Below are 19,212 nucleotides of genomic sequence, written 5' to 3'. Positions count from 1 at the left end.
TGAGGGTGGTTGATGATCTAGAGCCAAATTATTCTTATATTCAAACCTGGATAAAAGGAAAGAAAGCACATACTGATTCATGTCTCCAGAATTGGAGTAGATTATGGCTTCTTCAAAAGATCCCAAGAAGTAACTGGCTTGCATTGAAAGGTTGAGTTCTATGAAAGCTACAATTTTTTGCTTATTTTTGCCGAGTCTGAAAGGACTTCATGAACACATGATGGGCCTCTCAAACCTTGCAGAAACACACACATAAACCAGTGTGACTTGTCCCACTCCATACACATTGCCTTTCTTATAGACACATGGGATCTGACACATGGAGAAAGGACAGAGTGTGCTGGTTCAGGCACCATTCTGTCACACACACACCCTTACTTGGCAAAATAACTTTTTTATCAGCCCTCTTCCCTCCTTTGGTCTCTTCCACTTTATAAAGGGAACATGCAATGAAACATAAACTCATCACCCACTACTACCTAAGTAGAAGCCACAGGAAGTATTCAGGGGCAAGGAATAAGAAGCCATGGATATCAGTGAATCAGTCATCCTGTCAACACAGATATGTGATGCCTTTGGAAATTAATATGTACAATGTTGAGCGGTACAGAAATTTCACTAAAATATTTACAAATGCTTTTTTAATGATGACCACAAATCAATTCTGTTGAAATAACAAGTCCTGAGTGAAGTAAAGGCCAAATAACCTATAAACACCATCACTATTGTTGGCTTTCCGATCAAAGTCCACCCACACTGCTGCCTCTAGAGAGATTTAATCAGTTCCAGATGACTCCAGAGGGAAAAAAATGGAATATCGGGCACCCATACCTACACTGCAGCCCTTACATACAAAAGAAAAGAAAAATCAAGATCTTTGGAGGAAAAAAATCCCAGATTTCAAAAAAGAGGCAAGGCTAGCTAACCCAAATCAAAACCCCAAATGGCTATTTTCCCAGAAAAAGTCCTGTCTGTTGATGGTCTCTAGACACTCTTGTTTACCTTCCCTGATATCAATAGAATCTTTCATGAGGTATCACACTGTTCTATAGTTTGAGCAATGTGATTGTCCTTGTCATGTTCATCAATTTAATGGAATCTCTGTTCATCAGTATAGAGACTTAATACTGGTTCTGAAGTTCTTTCACTGTGTGCAGTCTGCATGTGGCACTTCAGCCACTCAACATGATGGCCACAGCCTCGCCATTCAAACTCATCATCCTTTATGACAAGTGGATCGGTTCACTCTAACAAATTTGTTTCTTGGCTTTCCTTCCTTTATGCTTCTTCTTATATGAGTTTTCCTACAAAAACTTTCCCTGACTTTCTTTCTCTGACTATCCAGGATTTCCCCCCATTTTCCAAAAACCAGATCCAATCCACCTTTTAAGTTCCTTAAGAGCATGGACCATGAATTGTACATTGTTGTGGCTCCACAATGCCTTGCACATTAGTCAATATTTAATGCCAATGTTGTTTTTAATCACTAGTAATTTGGCAATATCTGTTCATTAGAATTTGGGAATGACACAGTTAGGGGGTTCTAAAGATACGAAACCATAAAAACTGTTCAATTCATTTTGGAGATAACTTTGTTCAATTCACTACCAAGAGACATGGTCATTGTGCTCTTGGAACTCATTTCAATAAAGTTCATGTTATACATGCCCTTCGTAGCTTGGATCCAGATTATGCAATGCTATGAATAATAATTCACAGCCCCATATTGGTTCTTTGGTTTATCTCCCTTTTTGGAATGTTACATTTCTGTGACCAAGGCATCTTGCTAAAGAACAAAACAAAACTTGAGTAACTCTTCATGGGTATAAGAAGGAACATAGCCGAAACCGGTTTGGCTCAGTGGATAGAGCGTCGGCCTGCGGACTGAGAGGTCCCAGGTTCGATTCCCGTCAAGGGCATGTGCCTGGGTTGCGGGCGCATCCCCAGTAGGGTGTGTGCAGGAGGCAGCTGATCGATGTTTCTCTCTCATCGATGTTTCTGGCTCTCTGTCTCTCTCCCTTCCTCTCTGTAAAAAATCAATAAAATATATTTAAAAAAAAAAAAAAAAGAAGGAACATGGATTCTTTAAGTTAGTGAAGCCTGGAAAAAGGGCATCATCTGCTACCAACTCTTGCGGATTCTCTAGGGAAAGTTGTCATCTGTTCCGATAAAGGAAGACTTCTTTTTAAATATAAAAACTGGCCAAATAAAATCACAACCCTCCATTCTTACAGAGCTACAACCAGTATCTTTTTTATTCTCTCTCTCTCTCATTTAATTCTGTTTTTTAATTGCTTATAGGTAAAGATGAATGATGTTTAAGAAAACAGAGATTTCATCCTGTGTCCATTTATGAAATTCACAAACATTTATCAAGGGCCATGAGTGGTCTAAATCTTAGGTCACAGAGTGTCATATTTATCTCTAAATGTGGTAAGAGTAAACAATAAAATTTTCTGAGCTTTTTCATTATTTCTTCAGAAGGAGCACTCACCAATTTTTTTACCTCTGAGATTTCTCTGCCAGAGACAAGTTATATCTTTGAGTCTACAGTGGAAATAGTCCCTGAATCCATCACTTTACTCTTTTAAAAGCCCTGCACTTAGGAGTAAATGAAAAAGGACTCTTGAGACTGCTCCCTCTTCAGAGAAAATGACTTTCACTCCTCTCATTTTAGGATCAATTCTCCTTTAACTCTCCTGCCAAATTCTTCACTCTCAGCTCAGCACTTCAAATTCAGATAAATGGGCATATCACTTCTACAAAGGAAGCAAATTTTTGAAGAAACTTCAATTTCCTTCTTAGGAAAGTAGAGTGGTCTAAAACCAAGGGCTGATTTCTAGGAAAATAGCCATTTGTAGGCTTTGCCAAAACATAATATAAAAAGGCTCAGAGGCTATTACCCATTCTGCTTTCTGTTTGATGACCTCGTCCCATTGGATGTGAGATTGGGTCCAAAAAATAAGTCCAGGAACTGTCCTCTTCACTCAGTGTTGTCGTTCTCTGATTTGGATGGGTGTCGTGGGCCGAGGCTGGTGTGACCATGCAGTTCAAGCAATTGTCAAAGTGTTAGTTAACATCAGACCAGGGATACACTGATTTTTTTAAAAAATGTACTTTTTTTATCTGAATAAGACAATGAAAACATCTTCCTGGTATTGAGGGCCAGGAAGTTGCATAAACACAGAATGTTTTAGCAGGTATAGTTCATTTATGCTCCTTTTCTTAGCAAGAAGCATGTGAACTGAAGGATACAAAAGCATTAATGACCTCTCCAGTGGACAGGAGATGAGTTACAGACATCAAGTGAAGATGAAAAAGTAGTTCTTGACCCATGCCAGGTCGCCACCATCCCCCAAAGGAGGAAGTATAAGAGTCCAAGCACATGATGTCATTCCGAGACAACCACATCCTAGTGAAATGCACATTAGGATGGTAGTGAGTTAGAGAAGGAATCAGGTAACAGCTTCTCATGAGATAAACATAAAAATAAGTGCCATTATCTCAAAAGCATGAATGAAATCCATTAGAAGCATTACATTTTTTTTTTTAAATTTAGAAGCGTTACCTTTTAACAATGAGATTTATGGCATAAATGACATGTAAGAATTGTAGCACATGCTTTTGCTTCATCCCGTGCCAATGAAGAAGTATAGGTAGAAAAGATTACAACAGTAGCCCTTTAGCAACAACCAACCACACCACATAGCCAGTCACTGAATCCGTTGCTCTGCCAGGAATGCATTCAGGAGTTGCCACACACAGGAAGTACATTATGCATTATATTCCATATCGCATCGCCAATGGAAACATGGGGATATCTCTCACTGACACCAAGTGAGAATATCATTCTTAAAAGGAACTCATGTTCTTTTACAAGGCAGGGTGTATTTCAATGTTTCTGTGATGCACACAAAAGAATCATGCATAGGAGCTCACAGAGTCAAGTTATCAGGCCTCACTTAGACATGGTGACAAGACTTGAGTCCAATTTGCACAATCCTACAATTCAAGAATAGAGAATGTATTTGTTTTATAAATCTAGGGGGGAAAAACTTGTATAATCAAGGAGAAATCTCCAAACAGACATGGAAAAAGGGCCAAATGACATCAGACAGGTATTTTTATCAAGATCTCTGGCTTCATTTCTTCAAACATTGGGGTTCTGACCATATGTTTCTTCACAAGCCCAGAATTTATAGAACCGTGCTGTAAAGTGTGGTCCCACGTCATAGAGTAGATTCATTTATAAAACCAAAGGGAGTATTTTATAAGATCAGAGTCTCTGCTACAACCTTACCAGGGAATGCCCCAAACTAGATCTGAAAATGCCATACACAAGGGCATATTGTCTGTGTCTCCTTTATGGGGATTTGTTACAAGCATTTAAGGGATGGCTCTGTGTTGACCATACCATAACTTATTAAGGAAACTTAACATCTTGTGACAATTCCTTCAATATCTTATTTGTTCAATGTCCTCAACGTTCAACATGTAACCCAAGAGGAAGTTTCCACCCACGCTTACTTGTTAAACCATCCATTACCAGCTGCCCCTGCTGTTGAATAAGAGTTCTTTGGGCGTTTGGAGATATTCCCCATGCCCTCCATTTGCAAACCACTGCTCTTTCTGGGTAGATATTTCTGCTGTTGCACTACTAGGGTCTGCCTGGGCTGTATGAAGAATTTCAACTGTGAGCCATTATTGTTCAATTTCCAACAAATATCTTTCTACTTTACATATACACATGGGATAGAAGGCAGAAAAGAAAAGCAGGAGAGAGAGAGAGAGAGAGAGAGAGAGAGAGAGAGAGAGAGAGAGAGAAGAAGAAGAAGAAGAAGAAGAAGAAGAAGAAGAAGAAGAAGAAGAAAAGAGAAGAGAAGAGATATATCACTGGTAGTCCAAAAGGGATATTAGAAATCAAAGTCATATAGCCAGATTGGCACAGTCAGAACTATACTATGGATTATGAATTCCACTATTCTTATTTTACTAGAGTCTATGGCACAGTCAGAACTATACTATGGATTATGAATTCCACTATTCTTATTTTACTAGAGTCTATGGCTTCATAGATCTTGTCTGAGAGAATTGCTCAGATAATTCAAATCTTTGCTCCAGTGATTTTATTACAAGGAATATCTATCTATCTATCTATATACATATAAAAGGCTAATAAGCAAAGTATCCCCTCGGAGTTCGACTGGGAGACCAGGAGTTCGATCACTCACTATGATGTATGCTGACCACCACAGGGTGGCACAGAACGAAGGAAGGCTCCGGCCAGCAGCCAGAAGGCCCTGATAGGCCCTGACCCTACCCGTGCATGAATTTCGTGCACCAGGCCTCTAATATTAACAATAGATGACAAAAGAGCCTAGTAGGAGGCCTTCTGAAATGGTGGTCATGTGACCCATCATCACAGGCACTGGAAATGCACCAGCAGATTTGCCCAGCATGGAAGATGCTGGGAATGACTGGGATTCCCCTCCACTGGCACATTGTGAGGTTATACCTATGTGGCATCTAAAATTGCCACACTTTCAGCAAAACTAAATTTTCTAACAAAAATTTACTTTCTAACAAAATTTATTCAATGGAAGAAAATTATTCTCGCTAGTTTGGCATTATATACACAATAGGAATGTGTGACAGATTTAAAATTTCAACCTTTGTTTTGTAATTGTCCAGTTTTAAAAGGACAAAATGAATAGAATGAAATTATATCAGGATGCCAACAGGGAAATTAGAAAGGCACTTACATTTTCTTCTAAGGCAACTAATAGCAAATTTTTAGTTCTCAAGAAAAAGAGAGTTTATAAACTGGCCAAGTTGAAGTACACTTTGCAATTTGTAGAACTGATTGAATTTCATTATTTTAGAAAATATTTGTAATTTTACAGTAGCAAAAATATTTTAAAAATAAAACTTATTGCCCTAGCCAGTTTGGCTCAGTGGATAGAACATCAGCCTGCAGACCAAAGGGTCCCAGGTTTGATGCCAGTCAAGGGCATGTACCTTGGTTGCAGGCTTTTCTCAGCCTGGGCCCTGCTCTGGACGTATGCAAGAGGCAACCAATCGATGTGCTCTCACATCAATGTTTCTCTCTGTCTTTCCCTCTCTCTAAAAATCAATGGAAAAATATCCTTGGGTGAAGATTAACAAAAAAATAAAAATAAAACTTATTGCCCAGCCCTGTGGCTCAGTGATTGAGAATCGACCTATGAACCAGGAGGTGATCGTTTGATTCCTGATCAGGGCACATGCCGGGGTTGTAGGCTTGATCCCTAGTTGGGAATGTGCAGGAGGCAGCCAATCAATGATTCTCATTGATGTTTCTGTCTCTCTCTCCTCTCTCTCTCTCTCTCCCCCTTTACCTTCCTCTCTGAAATCAATAGAAATATATTTTAAAATAAATAAATAAATAAAACGTATTGTCTTCGTTCTGCCCTAGCACTGGGGTTCACTTGTTATCAGTTGAGAGGGAAAAAGACCTCAAAATCTTAAGTTTTACTTCCACTGACTGAATCACTGCCTCCTGACAAGTAATGAAGTTAGAAAAACCACTGAGTGCAATTATAAACAAGAAAATTTCATCCAAACATAATCTGTCGATTCAAAGTTTTCAAATGCACGCACACATGAGCATACACTACACACACACACACACACACACACACACACACACACACTACTCTATATGTCTTCTATCATTATCTTTATAAACAACATGATCCTTTAAATACCCAGTAGCCCTACTGTTGTTTTCAACATAGGGGTTAACCGAGTAGGATTTCCACTGTAAAATATAAAGGCTGACTCTCTTCTAGGTGTAATGCTCTTATTCAATAAGACTTTTTACATTTATTTAACTATATGCAAATTCTTAGAACAAGAATAAATTAAATGTTTGGATCTTTGCATATTTTTTCCAATTTTTAAATTATTACATCCTTACTTCATATTTGAGTTTTGTGCTATAATCAAAAAGAGGGTCATTTATGTATAACACTCAAGGGCTTTATCAGTTTTCCTCAGGGCCTTTCCTTAGACCTGTGACATAGCCACATAATTCTTTGAAATGTCTATTGTGCTGTAATATTCCCTTGATAAAGTCCAGAGGTCACCACCAGAATCTCTTTGTTTTGCAAGTGCTGATAAAAGAATTGCTGAGGCTGGTGCTGCTTTCCCTCTGGGAGGTTCTGCTGTGTCTGGTTTTTCAACTACCCTTCAGTAATGATACCCCCTCACCCCCCACCACCACCTTTTGACAATAGGCTCATGAATTCCAAGCTTTTTAAGTAGCTTTCTGCTTTTTAAGTACAAATTGTCTAAAGTAATCTCTAAAATATCGTATTGGGTCCCAAAGAGGACTGGTACAGAATCCCATTCTGTTTTTTGTTTGTTTATTCTTGCATGTGTTGTGTTTTGTTTTTTTAATCTGTAATTATTTATTTTTTTGACAGAATCCCATTCTGAAGAGTTGACTTCTTATTTCCTTCTTCTATCAGAAAACTCTGTTCTTAACAGCCCATAATCTTCATGCATGTAGCAAATCTATCAGGTAAGTAGTGAGGTGTAGGCGTGTTAGATGTATTCAGTGCAATATCCAGGACTTATTAACCTATGTCTTAGCTGATGTCTGAAATGTTTCTTTTGTTGTCTGAGGAACATCCCTCAAACCATGGGTTCCCAAACCCCTTTGGCTTCTCCCTTTGGATTCTAAGTGGATGTTTCTTACATTTTTGCTTTAGGAATATCCAAGGCTATGAGAATGATGGTTGAGGCATAGTTTTAAAAATGCTACAAGCTGTTATCCTAAATTAAGCTTCTTTTATTCCAAACATGTTAGGCATCTCTCCAAGAAACAGATGAAAGAAGAATATATACTTCCTATTTTTTTTGTCCTTTCCTCATCGTCTAGTAGTGAGTGAGACTTGAGAGTGTTTTAGAAAACCTGAGATATTTGCACATAAGTGGAATTAATAGCAGAAAATAAGTCCCCAAGTTACCCTGGGCTTAAAGACAGAGAAAGAACAGGCATAGTTTTCATATCTAGACCATCTGAGCTATTAACTCTCCTCCAAGGAGTACAGGGATGCCTTTCTATAATGCAGTGAGGAAGAGAATGTGAAGAAGACACTGCATTCGTAAGAGACTTCATAGAAAATAGGATTCCAAAGATCATGGCACCAGTCAAGCTTTCTTTCAAGGCGCCACTACTAAGCACCAACAGAATACACTCTTCACTATACATTTTCATAAACACATACAAGTCACCCAACTGGAACCTCTAGGAATCTTTGACACAAAAACCTCATCTCAGATATTTTTCAAGTTTCACTTTTTAAGTATGTTGTCTTTTTGGGCAACCTGGCAAGTTAGCATTTTTCTTCCAATTACTAAGACTGGTGTGCAGATTTGACAGCTCTTCGTGCTCTGGGGATTTAAAAAAAGCCATGTCTAAAAATAGAAGATGTAGCCATGTCTAAAAATAGTCTTCCCTATTCTTTGGAATGGCTTCACTGGCTCATCACACCCAGAACTGCTGACCACCATCCTTCTTACTTGTGCTTGTAGAATGCTGGGTCGCCGCTTCGTCATGATGTTCATGGTGAGTGAGAGGAGACTGTGCCTCCTGGGGCCAGTTTTCTCCATAATCACTGGTGCCACTTCTGTCCACATCTGTTGTATGATGTTTATATACACTGTAAATTTTTATCAACCAAATTGATGGTTCTGTTCTTCCATTAAAGTACATGATATTTAAGAGTTCAATGCCTGAGCATCTACTATCAATACTTCTGAGTGACTTCACTAATCTCTCACAAGGAAAGAAACCATTGGGCATGGAATTTCTTAATGATGACTTCTTATTCCACCATAACCACTTTCTCAAGGGCAACACCATAAACCATTTTAATGTATTCATTCTTATAATGGAGCAACATAAAATATCCTGTGCCCAGATGGTATGATTGATAAATGACCCCTAAGTTGAATTGAGTATCGTCATGAAAGTTCTCTAAGAATTTGTGATGAGATATTAACTAAATTTCCCACTGTGTCCTGTCAATTGACCTTTGCAGCATCATAGACTTTGAGGGAAAAAATATCTTTAATTAAGAACGCATATCCCATTACCAGTCATCCTTGTGGTTGTCTGAAGTGATACTTCTGGGTTTAAAAAGCCTGGACTCCACTGGCTCCCATTCCGGTTCTGGGTTGAGTGGTCAGAAACCCGTGGTGTGGTTGAAACTGTGGTAATGATGATGAAGTTATTAGGAAAATGGTATTTCTTGAGCCTTCACCACCTGTTTTGCACTTTGGTCTGTCCAGTGAATCATCTATACCAGATTGTATAGATGGTTGAGTGGAAATGGAAGGAAAGGAGAGAGGGCCTTCGGCTTGGTCCAGCCATATTGTTAAGCATCTCAGTGTCCTTTGCATTCTGTCATAGAATACTTTGGGGCCAGAACATGAGATCTTCTGGAGAAAGCAGCCAAAGAAGCTGCAGCAGGAAAAAGAAAGCTTTGGAAACACCAGCCCTCCACCGAGGATAACCAAAGACCAGCAGAGCGTTGCCCATCCATGCAGTCGGTAATGTCCCTTTGCATTTGAAAGCCCAAGGAATTTGTATCACTGGCAAGCGCATTACATGTAGATCCTCAGGATGAAGAGGTAGGTACCTGGAAGTTATACCATGATAATCACTTTATTTCATTTCTAGTTTTGGTGGGGAAAGAAATACTCTGGACATCCAGAACTTTCCTATAGGTGATTCTAAGAAAGATTATCTACCCATATCAGCCATATGATTTAGCTATACACTTCTGAATATTTATCAAACACCTATGATATGCTCATCAAATACAAAGCATTTAACCAGCAAGCCATTCACAGCCATTGGTGGGGGAGAGGGGAGGAGACGGCGGGGGGAGCAGAGAACAAGACGAATAGATTCAGTAGGAAAACACCATAGGGAACCAACCACCACCATCACAGCAGCTCCCCAGGGTGGGGAAAAAGAAAGAAAGAGTCATATATCCACCAGTGCTCTGATACTGTCACCCAAATGATAGGGCTAGAATAGGAGACACACCCGACAGAAGGATTATAACAAAATCAGAATCAATGTCTTTTGTGAAAAGGTTATTGGCAAATCCATCCTGTTCTTTCAAACTTTATATTGATACCCAAATAATACAAAACTCTTTTCAGAACTATCATCTCTGTTTCACAAGAAAATCAGGTTTAGTATCATTGACCACATTCGCAATACGTATGAAAGAAGTGGCAGTTTTCACACCCTTACAGAAGAGAGAGGCATCCTGTTGAATTATGTGCACAGGTGCCAAGCAGAAAAGTGAAATGAAATTGGAAAATATACCACAAAGATGAAAAATATCAAGGGAAGTTTTCCTCTGGGGTGTGATCATACAATTTATTTTTAGGTCCATCTGTTTGGATTGCCACCCAAAAAGTGTTTAGTTTCTCATGTTTCAAGACCATCTCTTTGTTGGTGGCCCCACTTGGAAGATGGGGCCACATCCTAACTCAGGAGACAGGGTAATAATAAAGCTCCAGTGTTTCTGGTTATTTGGCTTTCTTCCTGAAGTTACTAGAAAGAGTTTCCTTGTTTCATAGACTAACCTCTGCAGAGGTGTCCAGGCTAAGGAGTATACCATAATGCATTTAGTTTATCTCAAGTTTTTGTTCTAACAATGCAATATTTTTAGATGCTTTTAAGGCCTAAGATATTTTGGGGGTGGGGGGAGGATCTCTCCCTCCCTGAGTGCTGTCCATTTGGAGATGATACTCTCAGATTAGAATGGACAGAACCCAAAACAGCTCATGTGGCACCCTAAATGGACACCTTCTCTAAGGAAAAGCAGAGCTGTTAGGAAATCTAGTCCAGGATTCTCAAGTCTGTTCGGCAGTATCCTAGATCATTACAGGTCTGAATAGAAAACTCAGTCATCTAACAGAATATTAGACCAATCATTGTATTTTTAAAGGACATTTTTCAGCTCAATTCCACCTCTTTTCTCAAAAAGTTTTATAGTTGTCCCAAAGTTGAATACTATTATGCAGTGGTTTCACTACTTGTTCTTAATAATTGTCACTGTTTTGTTAAAGCTCAGCTGACATTTGTCCTTTGCTTCAACGTCTTTCTGTTATATTGGTGCCCAATTTGTTTGTTAAAACTTTGGATTTATTCCCTTGACTTCAACCAGGTTTTGATTAACTAAGACAATTCTTGAGTTCTAGTTCCATTGTTTAAGCCTTTCTAAGTCTTTCTAAGTCTTTGATTTAGGATCATCTACAACTTTGATTTACTATCTTTCCAATCACATTCTCAAGTCCATCGCTTCGATAGACCATAAAAGTTCCTTGAAGGCAAGAGCTCTGGCTTTTTTCATATTTGTGTTACCAGCACCTAGCACAGTGACTACACAATGAATATTTATGGTAATATTTTACTGTGCCATTTTCTGACAAAGTTCAATAGTTCAAAAAAAATCTGTAGCATCAGACCACATAAATAAACCAGGAAGAACATGAGGCACTGGGAATTTTATAAAATATGTTTTTCCCATTTCTCCTCCAAATACAGTTTGGCTTCCATTAAAAAAATCTATTTCTTCCTTTAAAATCTCATCAAGGTATAACCAAGGTGTGGTCAGAGGCTTATGCTCATTGTTCATATTAACTGTTTCCCAAAAGAGATACTATTGGGTATCACTCAGATTAATTGGTAAGCCTTGCATAAATGGTTCTACTGTAATTGATTATCCTTACTGGTGCTGGAGATAAAATCTTCATCATCATCAATGCCTGATCCAGAATGAATGGGGTGTTTGTCTCTTTCATCTTCATTTTCTTCAGTTGGCTTCCAGCCTGCTGTGATGATATTTGAATCCGTACCTGTTGTGGTGATTTGCATTAGTAGCTGAGCTGGATGCCAAGTAACCCACTTGACAAAGGAAGAAAATCAGGCACAGAATGTACGATGGAATTCCCAAGATTATAAGAAGAAAGTGAAACATTTGACGCATATACCCCTAAGTTATCATATCTTGGTCTCTGAAGCTAAACTATAGATCTAAAACCAATTTTCTATTATCTTTACAACTGGACATTCTCTTTAAGAAGTTAAAGAATAAATATAGACACAACCAAACCAAAGAAGTAAAAGAAATGAAAGGCCAATAAACACTCCCTCGTGCTTATAGAGACACTTATTAACTTATGAAGCACATGTCATTAAAGCCAGGACTCCCAGAATAGAATGGAAACGTTTCACATGTGCCTATTTGCTTTGTCAAGCTACTTTCAAAAACCCTTGGACTCTAAATACATCAGTCTTTTCTAAAATCCCATAGTTGTATTCACAATTTGCTAATTCATTTTTATCTTCTCTAGCATCATATTAGTGTACTGTAAAGGCAAATGAAAGCTACACTGCAGTTCACAACAATACTTTAGCATACAGGGATGGAAAAGTCAGTTAATTAAGAGAAGTCATAGCTAGCATTTGTTAGTCAACCCTTCTGATCATCTAAAGTGGACAGACTGTAGCCAGGATTTGAAGAAATCTCCCTCTTCTCCTTTTGGAAGCAATCACAAGAAAGAAACCCTCCACCTCTTATCCATGGTTACTGCAGAAGACATCTCTTTACGCAAAGGGTTTCCTACATTTTGAATCAGATTCACACTATCTTTTTGGAATGAACATTTGTCTTTTCATCTGTTAGTATCTACCCCAAGAATAGTTCCACTGATCAAAATTTGCTATATCTTGTTAGCTCTAGCTAGGCTATTGTATTTTTCCTCCTGAAAAGTAAAAAAATGTCAAATGACTTTAATCATTGTAGAATACCATTCAGAGTCAAAATTTTGTCTGTCATCAAGAAATACCTGGCTCCTTTTCACAATCCCCTTATTAGCCTCCTCCTGGGCTATCTTAATTCTATAGAGTGGAAAGAAGAAATGTGCTTAATAGTGCTATCAAATCAAACACATAGATCTCAGAGCTCATGATCCTTCTAACATCATTGAAAACATTTGTGAAACCAGAATGGACTGTAGACTTTGACAGTATCCCCAAAGTCAATGAGATTTATTGAAGACTGTCAAGAAAACCTATGAAGTGAGATAATAATAACGCATTTCCAGCCATTACTGTTGTTGTGTGAAGATGGTTCTTAGACTCTGATGGTTGAAACAACCATGAAAACCAAGCCTCAGCTTCGCGCCTCTTGGTTGTAGTTCTGGGAGTTGTACCACTAGTGCTCATCAAAGCTGTTGCAACCATAATTGAATGGATTGCTGAAAGGTTAATGATCAGTTCCTAAGAAATAGCATCGCCTATGCTTTTACTCTTTTTCTACTCAAGAGAATTAACTACACTTGATATAGATGGAGAAAAGAAAGGGAAAAAGCACAGAAGTTCCATTTATTTCAGAGGCCCAAATTGGAGTTCATAGGATGTCAGAGATAGAAGGACCCTAAATTCATCTGATTCATGCTGCTCATCTCAAAGATGAAAAAACTGTGCTGTACAGATCTTGACTTGTGTGAAGTCAGAAAACTAAACAACAGGGAGGTCTCCAGAGGAGCATGAAAGCTGTCTTTGTATTTTGAAAGGCTATAATGTAAAAAAGGAATTAAATTTTTTGTCTGTGCTCCCAAAAGGCTAAATTGGGACCTGTGGTGAGCATTTGGGGGAGATGACTATTCCTCCAGATGTTGAATTTTAAAAAGTTAACAATCTGAACTACCCAACAATGAGCTTCTTCATGAAGAATGGTGTGCCCCATCATCAGAAAGATCACTTCGGAGGAAAGCTGTGTGAGAGATTAAATGATTAGAAGTTTTGATGGAACTAGACCATTTAAGATCTCCAAATCTGAGCATCTATAATTCTAAAACCCAGCTCTTCATCTTAGCCCTTCATCTTCTGCACATTCTACCTTGGCCAAGCAATATCATTCTCCAAGAATTTGGGATATGATATATCTGTGAGCAATTCCAGACACATAATCCCAAATACACAGAAGGATGACACAAGAAGTGAAAAATGGGGGGGGGGGGGAAATGCCTTTCTGCTTTTTCCATTTAGAGTCCAAATCCTCTAGCAATCTTGCCATGGTCACGTTTTATATTGACACTATATTTTGCACAACAGAGCAGGACATTTTGAGTTCCAATTTTGAAAAGAGGAAAATCAATCAGGAAAGACAGAGATGAAGTAACCCAATGATCTCACTAACAAGACCAGAAGCAAGAGTCATGATTTGAAAACTATTAAAGACTACCATTTCTGTAATCATGACGTGCATCAGAAGAACATTAGATAATGAGGACAAAATGAAAAAAGTTCAAGCAGAGAGACTGAAACCATCATTAAATTCCCAAATACAAAGGTAAGGTGAATTAGATTCCATTTTTCAGCTATCAAGAAAGTCCAGAAATGACCTGAGGTGAAACATTGATAAGACTGCTTCCTTCACAATGTTTATCCTATGAAGATGAACATTTCAAACATTTAAAATTAGCATATTTTTATTCTGCAATATCTATCTTCCTCCTTCCCTCCTCCCTCTCTCCAGCATTATCTTAATCACCATGATATGCAGTCATAACATTGGCACTATTTTCCTTACTTGAGCATTTGTCAAAATAATGGATATAGTTTATTCAATGTCTTAACAGCTAAGCAAATGTAAAGGACCATTTTGATTACTCTCCTTCTGTAGAAAGAATACCTAATTATTTTGAAATATGACCAAATCCTCCATCAACGAAAGTTAATAAATGTAGACATGCTTGTAATCTCCCATTATTATAGTCTTTGAATCTTTTCCCACGAAAGCTCTCAGGTCAAAATACTTTGCAGGAGCTTAGGGTTAACAGTCAAAGATCCAGGGAGCTTGTTAGAGGCCTAGATTCTGATGTAAAGCAACAGGTCACTTCCTGCACTTTGCAGTTGAGGTTTTAGATGTCCATATAATTATCTCAGGCCTACACGTTCCATCTGAAAATCAAGATTTTCCTCTATGATTATTGACTGTGATAATTAGCAGAAAGTAGGAGTATGCATTTTCTGATAGACTTTTTTTCTAGAGTGCTTGCTTTGAAGGATTCTTTTAAGGGAAGCCCCTAGAGAGACAATAATTCTGATTATTTGGCATGTTGATTAGGAGTATCGAATAGTATCCCAGACTCATAAATGAGATGGTACCAGACCCTGCTCTCACTAACAATCATGACGGAGCAACAGTAGAAGATGATAACGGATGTCCTTTTCCTCAACACTGAAATACTTGGCATCAGGACAACAAATAAGCAGAAGGCATAATAGTTTGCCTGTTGTTGCTGTTGTTTGATCCTGAGTCTCAGGCTGTGAATTATCAAACCAAGACCATATCCAATTAATGTGCTCCTGAGCTGCTGCATGGCTGTTTGAGTGCACAGTGGAAGTAATTGAATCAATCATGAAAACATCGTTTAGTGAGGTCTTTCTACAAAGCCTTTACTCTTAGTTCTGTCTATACACAATGTCTGTATCTTTTATAGAATGAAGATTAGAAAAGAAGGATCGAGGCCTGGTTTTACATTTCCACTCTCCTAAAGTCTCCTGGAATCTTAGGATAATGTCGGAAATGTAAATTCTCTATAGGTGTCAATTCAGTGCTACTCATTCTTCAAATGGAATCCCCTGAATACAGGCTCAGGGAGAAATCAAGTAGCTACTTAATAACCTATGAAGGAAAGAGATTTTTATATGTACTTGACTGGGTGATTCAGCTATGCACTAAAGATCTTCAACACAGAATTTCATAAAAGTTGCTTTTATTCAACTAATTTTGGAGTGTCTTAAGAGGTGCACCCTCTTTTGGGTCTATCATTTTACCCAGGTAGCTCATGATGACAACTGGCATTTGAAAGCTCCACTGACACTCATTAACCTCAAGTCAAACTTTATACTTTATGTAAGTCAAGCAGAAACTTTGCAAAGGGTATGTGTTCAACATGTTGAAATCAGATCTCAAGCATCCGTCCATCACTTTCTGTCACTTTTAATTCTAATTCAGAATGTGTTTCCAGAAAGGAAAAACAAACTTTCTCAAGTTAAAAAAAAATTCTGGACTCTGTTCAAATTAGAGAAAGGATAATTGGTAATATTTTACAATTTGAAATCTCTCATTTGACTCTCAAGTTGGACTGATTCCAAAACGTTTCCCTATAGATGAAGAATGTCAAATATCACCAGAATAAACATCTAGACCACTTGTGAAAATCTGATAAAAGTTATGACTTTTTTTCCTTAAAAAACTGATCCTGCACATACACATTCTAAAATTTTTCCATATTATTTCAGGTGGTCTTGTATACTGTATGGCTGTCATTGACTCTACTGTAAGTCAATGAATTCCTGGTTAAAAACTTTGACTGTATACAGGCCAAATGTCAACCACCTGCACAATATATTCTATGCTACCAAGGACACATTTGCTCAGAATAAAGAGTAGAGAGATAGGAGCCAATTTCACCAATGATGCCCTGAGATAAACCTGAGCATTCCCTAAAAAATTTGCAGACATCCCATTCTCACCTCAGAAACTAAATAAAGATGCATAACTCATGCTACCCTCACCCTATACCAGTGGTCGGCAAACTGCGGCTTGCCTAGACCAAGAAGAGGCCAACAGGAAGTAAACATACAGGAGCAATATAGAAATTGGCATTATTTTTTGTCTTCCTGAAAAGAGTTATAAGAGATTTGGGGGGAAAGGAAAAAGCTACTGCCTAGCCAGCAGAGTTTCCAATCCCCCCCCCCCCCGCCCCGCAAGTAAGCCATGCCAGACCAAAAATATATATATATATCAAAAACATTCTTTGACACCCAGAAAACAAGGAAATAGAGTGCTCCTACGCAGGAGTCGGTTTCCTGAATGAGTATAGGTTTCTGGATTCCAAAGAATTCCAGATCACAGATAGGAAAGGAGCTGATGACATGCCTCCAGGGGGGCTCTTCCAAAAATAACACTTACAGTAAAAGGTCTGCTGGCAGTCAAAATCTACCCAGATGGCTGTTCTTATTGGCTTTCCCTACTGCCCACCCACTAAGGACCCTTAAGGAAGGGATGAGCCAGCCAAGTCAAAGAGCAATTCTAGGTACTCAGCCAACCCTCCTCTTGACCTCTGCCCTCCTGCACGCATTAGGGAGGATTCGCAATCACTCCCTCTCACCAAGTTCCAACTCTCAGCCCAACAGTCATGACGTTTTCCTCATTGGGCTTAAAAAATGTGGTGTATTTAGGAACTCACCACTGCTAACTTTTCTAGTTTGTTATATGCTACTTTCAAGTTTCTCCCTGAATCCTATAGCATTTCAGTCACTCTGGGGTTAGCCCTGGACTCACTCTAGTGGACAAGTGAGTCTCTCTCTCTTCCTTAACTACTAAAAGAAACTTAGCTAAGTGCTCTGGAAAGAAGAAAGTACAATTCTCTTCTCAACACAAATCCTGAATTATGTTTCAGCAAAACATAGCACACTCCTTCCTTGCTTTCTGAACAGTGGAGAAGCCCCATGAAAGTAGGTCCAACTCAGAGTCCTCAGGAACGAGGGTAGCGTCTGGCACAGAGAAGACCTCAAGTACTGGTTGAATGAATGACTACCTTACTAATAACCCTTACTTCCTTCTATATCACTCTCTAAGAATATTGTCTACTGGAACCTAAGCATTCGAATAAGCCCATTACATAATAGATATTCAATATTTGCTGACTAACAGGCAGAAAAAGTACTAAAAGACAGGCTATGAATGTTTCTTAAATGTGCTGACTGGCTACCTTAAAGCACAGGTGAACTACTCCGTATTTTAGATAGGCTACTAGCAGCTGGAATGTTAACTTCTTCTAGTTCCCACAAGATAGAGTTTGTCAGGATTTTCTTCTTTGGGAAATGGAAGTTTAGGGTAAACATGACCTGCCTCCTGCTGAGACCAGTAACTGTTATCTGCCAGCATCTGACAAGATGAGAGTGTGATGATAAGCACTTTCAGCAGGGCTACTTTAAGGGCAGGGAAATCAAGGACCAGCAAGTAGCCAGCAGCACTGCCAGCTTGGTCTGCAGAAGTTTCTCTCAAGAAAGGTCGTCTGTGGGACTACAAACAAGGAGTGACAAACAGCTGGCTCCAGAGAGCCAATATTCTGGGAAAACATGGGCAATTTGCAAGTGCCTGCTTTTTGAAATGCTTCAAAGATTCTGCAGGAGACGACCAGGACCCCAAACCTACATGCACCACTCACTCAGCAAGCTGCTAATAGAAAGTTAATCCACGGCTGAGCAAGCAACCTTACATTGACTCACGGGGCTTTGGAGGTTTCCTGGCTTCTGGGTGACACGGGATGGAAAGGGTCCTGTCTCGTCTCCAGCATTCACAGCCCAGTAAATCTCTGCCTCATTCTTTGGAGAGCAGAGTTCCACCCCTCAGGAGCCATAGCCAGGAAAAGAGCAAATCCACACCATACTAGGAAAGCGACTCAAGAGGAGACGCCCTGCCTGAGTTTGAATAATCTTCCTTCCCACTCGGAAGCATGTTTTAAAACAAACCCTGGGGGCAAAGCCAAGAGGGAAGTGAAGGAAGAGACAAGAGGGAGATGTAAACGCTTCCCAATGCAAGTGGAAGCACAAGGGGCCCAAACCCAGAGACCTCCTCGAAGGCACTGCTTCCATATTCCCACCCTCCCTGCCCCAAGGTAATGAATGACCCTCACAAACCAGCAGGAGCCTTCCCCTACAGCTGGCATATAAAACTCTTAAGCAGATTTCATTTGATCAGATAACTCCTCCAGCTATGTGTCCCTAGACCCGTGGTCGGCAAACTGCGGCTAGCGAGCCACATGCGGCTCTTTGGCCCCATGAGTGTGGCTCTTCCACAAAATACCACGTGCGGGCGAGCACGTACAGTGCCACTGAAACTTCGTGGCCCATGTGCAGAAGTTGGTATTTTGTGGAAGAGCTATACTCAAGGGGCCAAAGAGTCTCATGTGGCTCGTGAGCCGCAGTTTGCGGCCCCCCGGCCCTGGCCCAAAACCGAAATTTTTTTAAAAAAATCCTGGGGGGAGGAAAATGACTGGGGGTTTTAACGGGCCCAAGCCGGGGGGGTTAAAACCCAGGTTAAAAAAAAAAAAAAAAGG

At 39.3% G+C, this 19,212-nt stretch overlaps 1 protein-coding gene across 1 annotated transcript in view; it reads right to left on the bottom strand.

The window, feature by feature from the left end:
• Nucleotides 1–19,212, bottom strand: part of CD44 (CD44 molecule (Indian blood group)) — a gene marked incomplete at its 5' end in the record, with an annotated part of 53,340 nt that overhangs the window by 22,118 nt on the left and 12,010 nt on the right. The window contains 4 exons of the mRNA XM_014446107.2: nt 2,904–3,032; nt 8,569–8,685; nt 9,145–9,258; nt 11,803–11,928. Of these exons, the coding sequence (XP_014301593.2) occupies nt 2,904–3,032; nt 8,569–8,685; nt 9,145–9,258; nt 11,803–11,928 (486 nt within the window). The remainder of the gene's footprint in view (nt 1–2,903; nt 3,033–8,568; nt 8,686–9,144; nt 9,259–11,802; nt 11,929–19,212) is intronic.

This window comes from Myotis lucifugus, unplaced genomic scaffold (genome assembly GCF_000147115.1).
Source record: "Myotis lucifugus unplaced genomic scaffold, Myoluc2.0 scaffold_502, whole genome shotgun sequence".
NCBI classification, from domain to species: domain Eukaryota; kingdom Metazoa; phylum Chordata; class Mammalia; order Chiroptera; family Vespertilionidae; genus Myotis; species Myotis lucifugus.
This window is presented reverse-complemented; position numbering and strand designations above follow the sequence as displayed.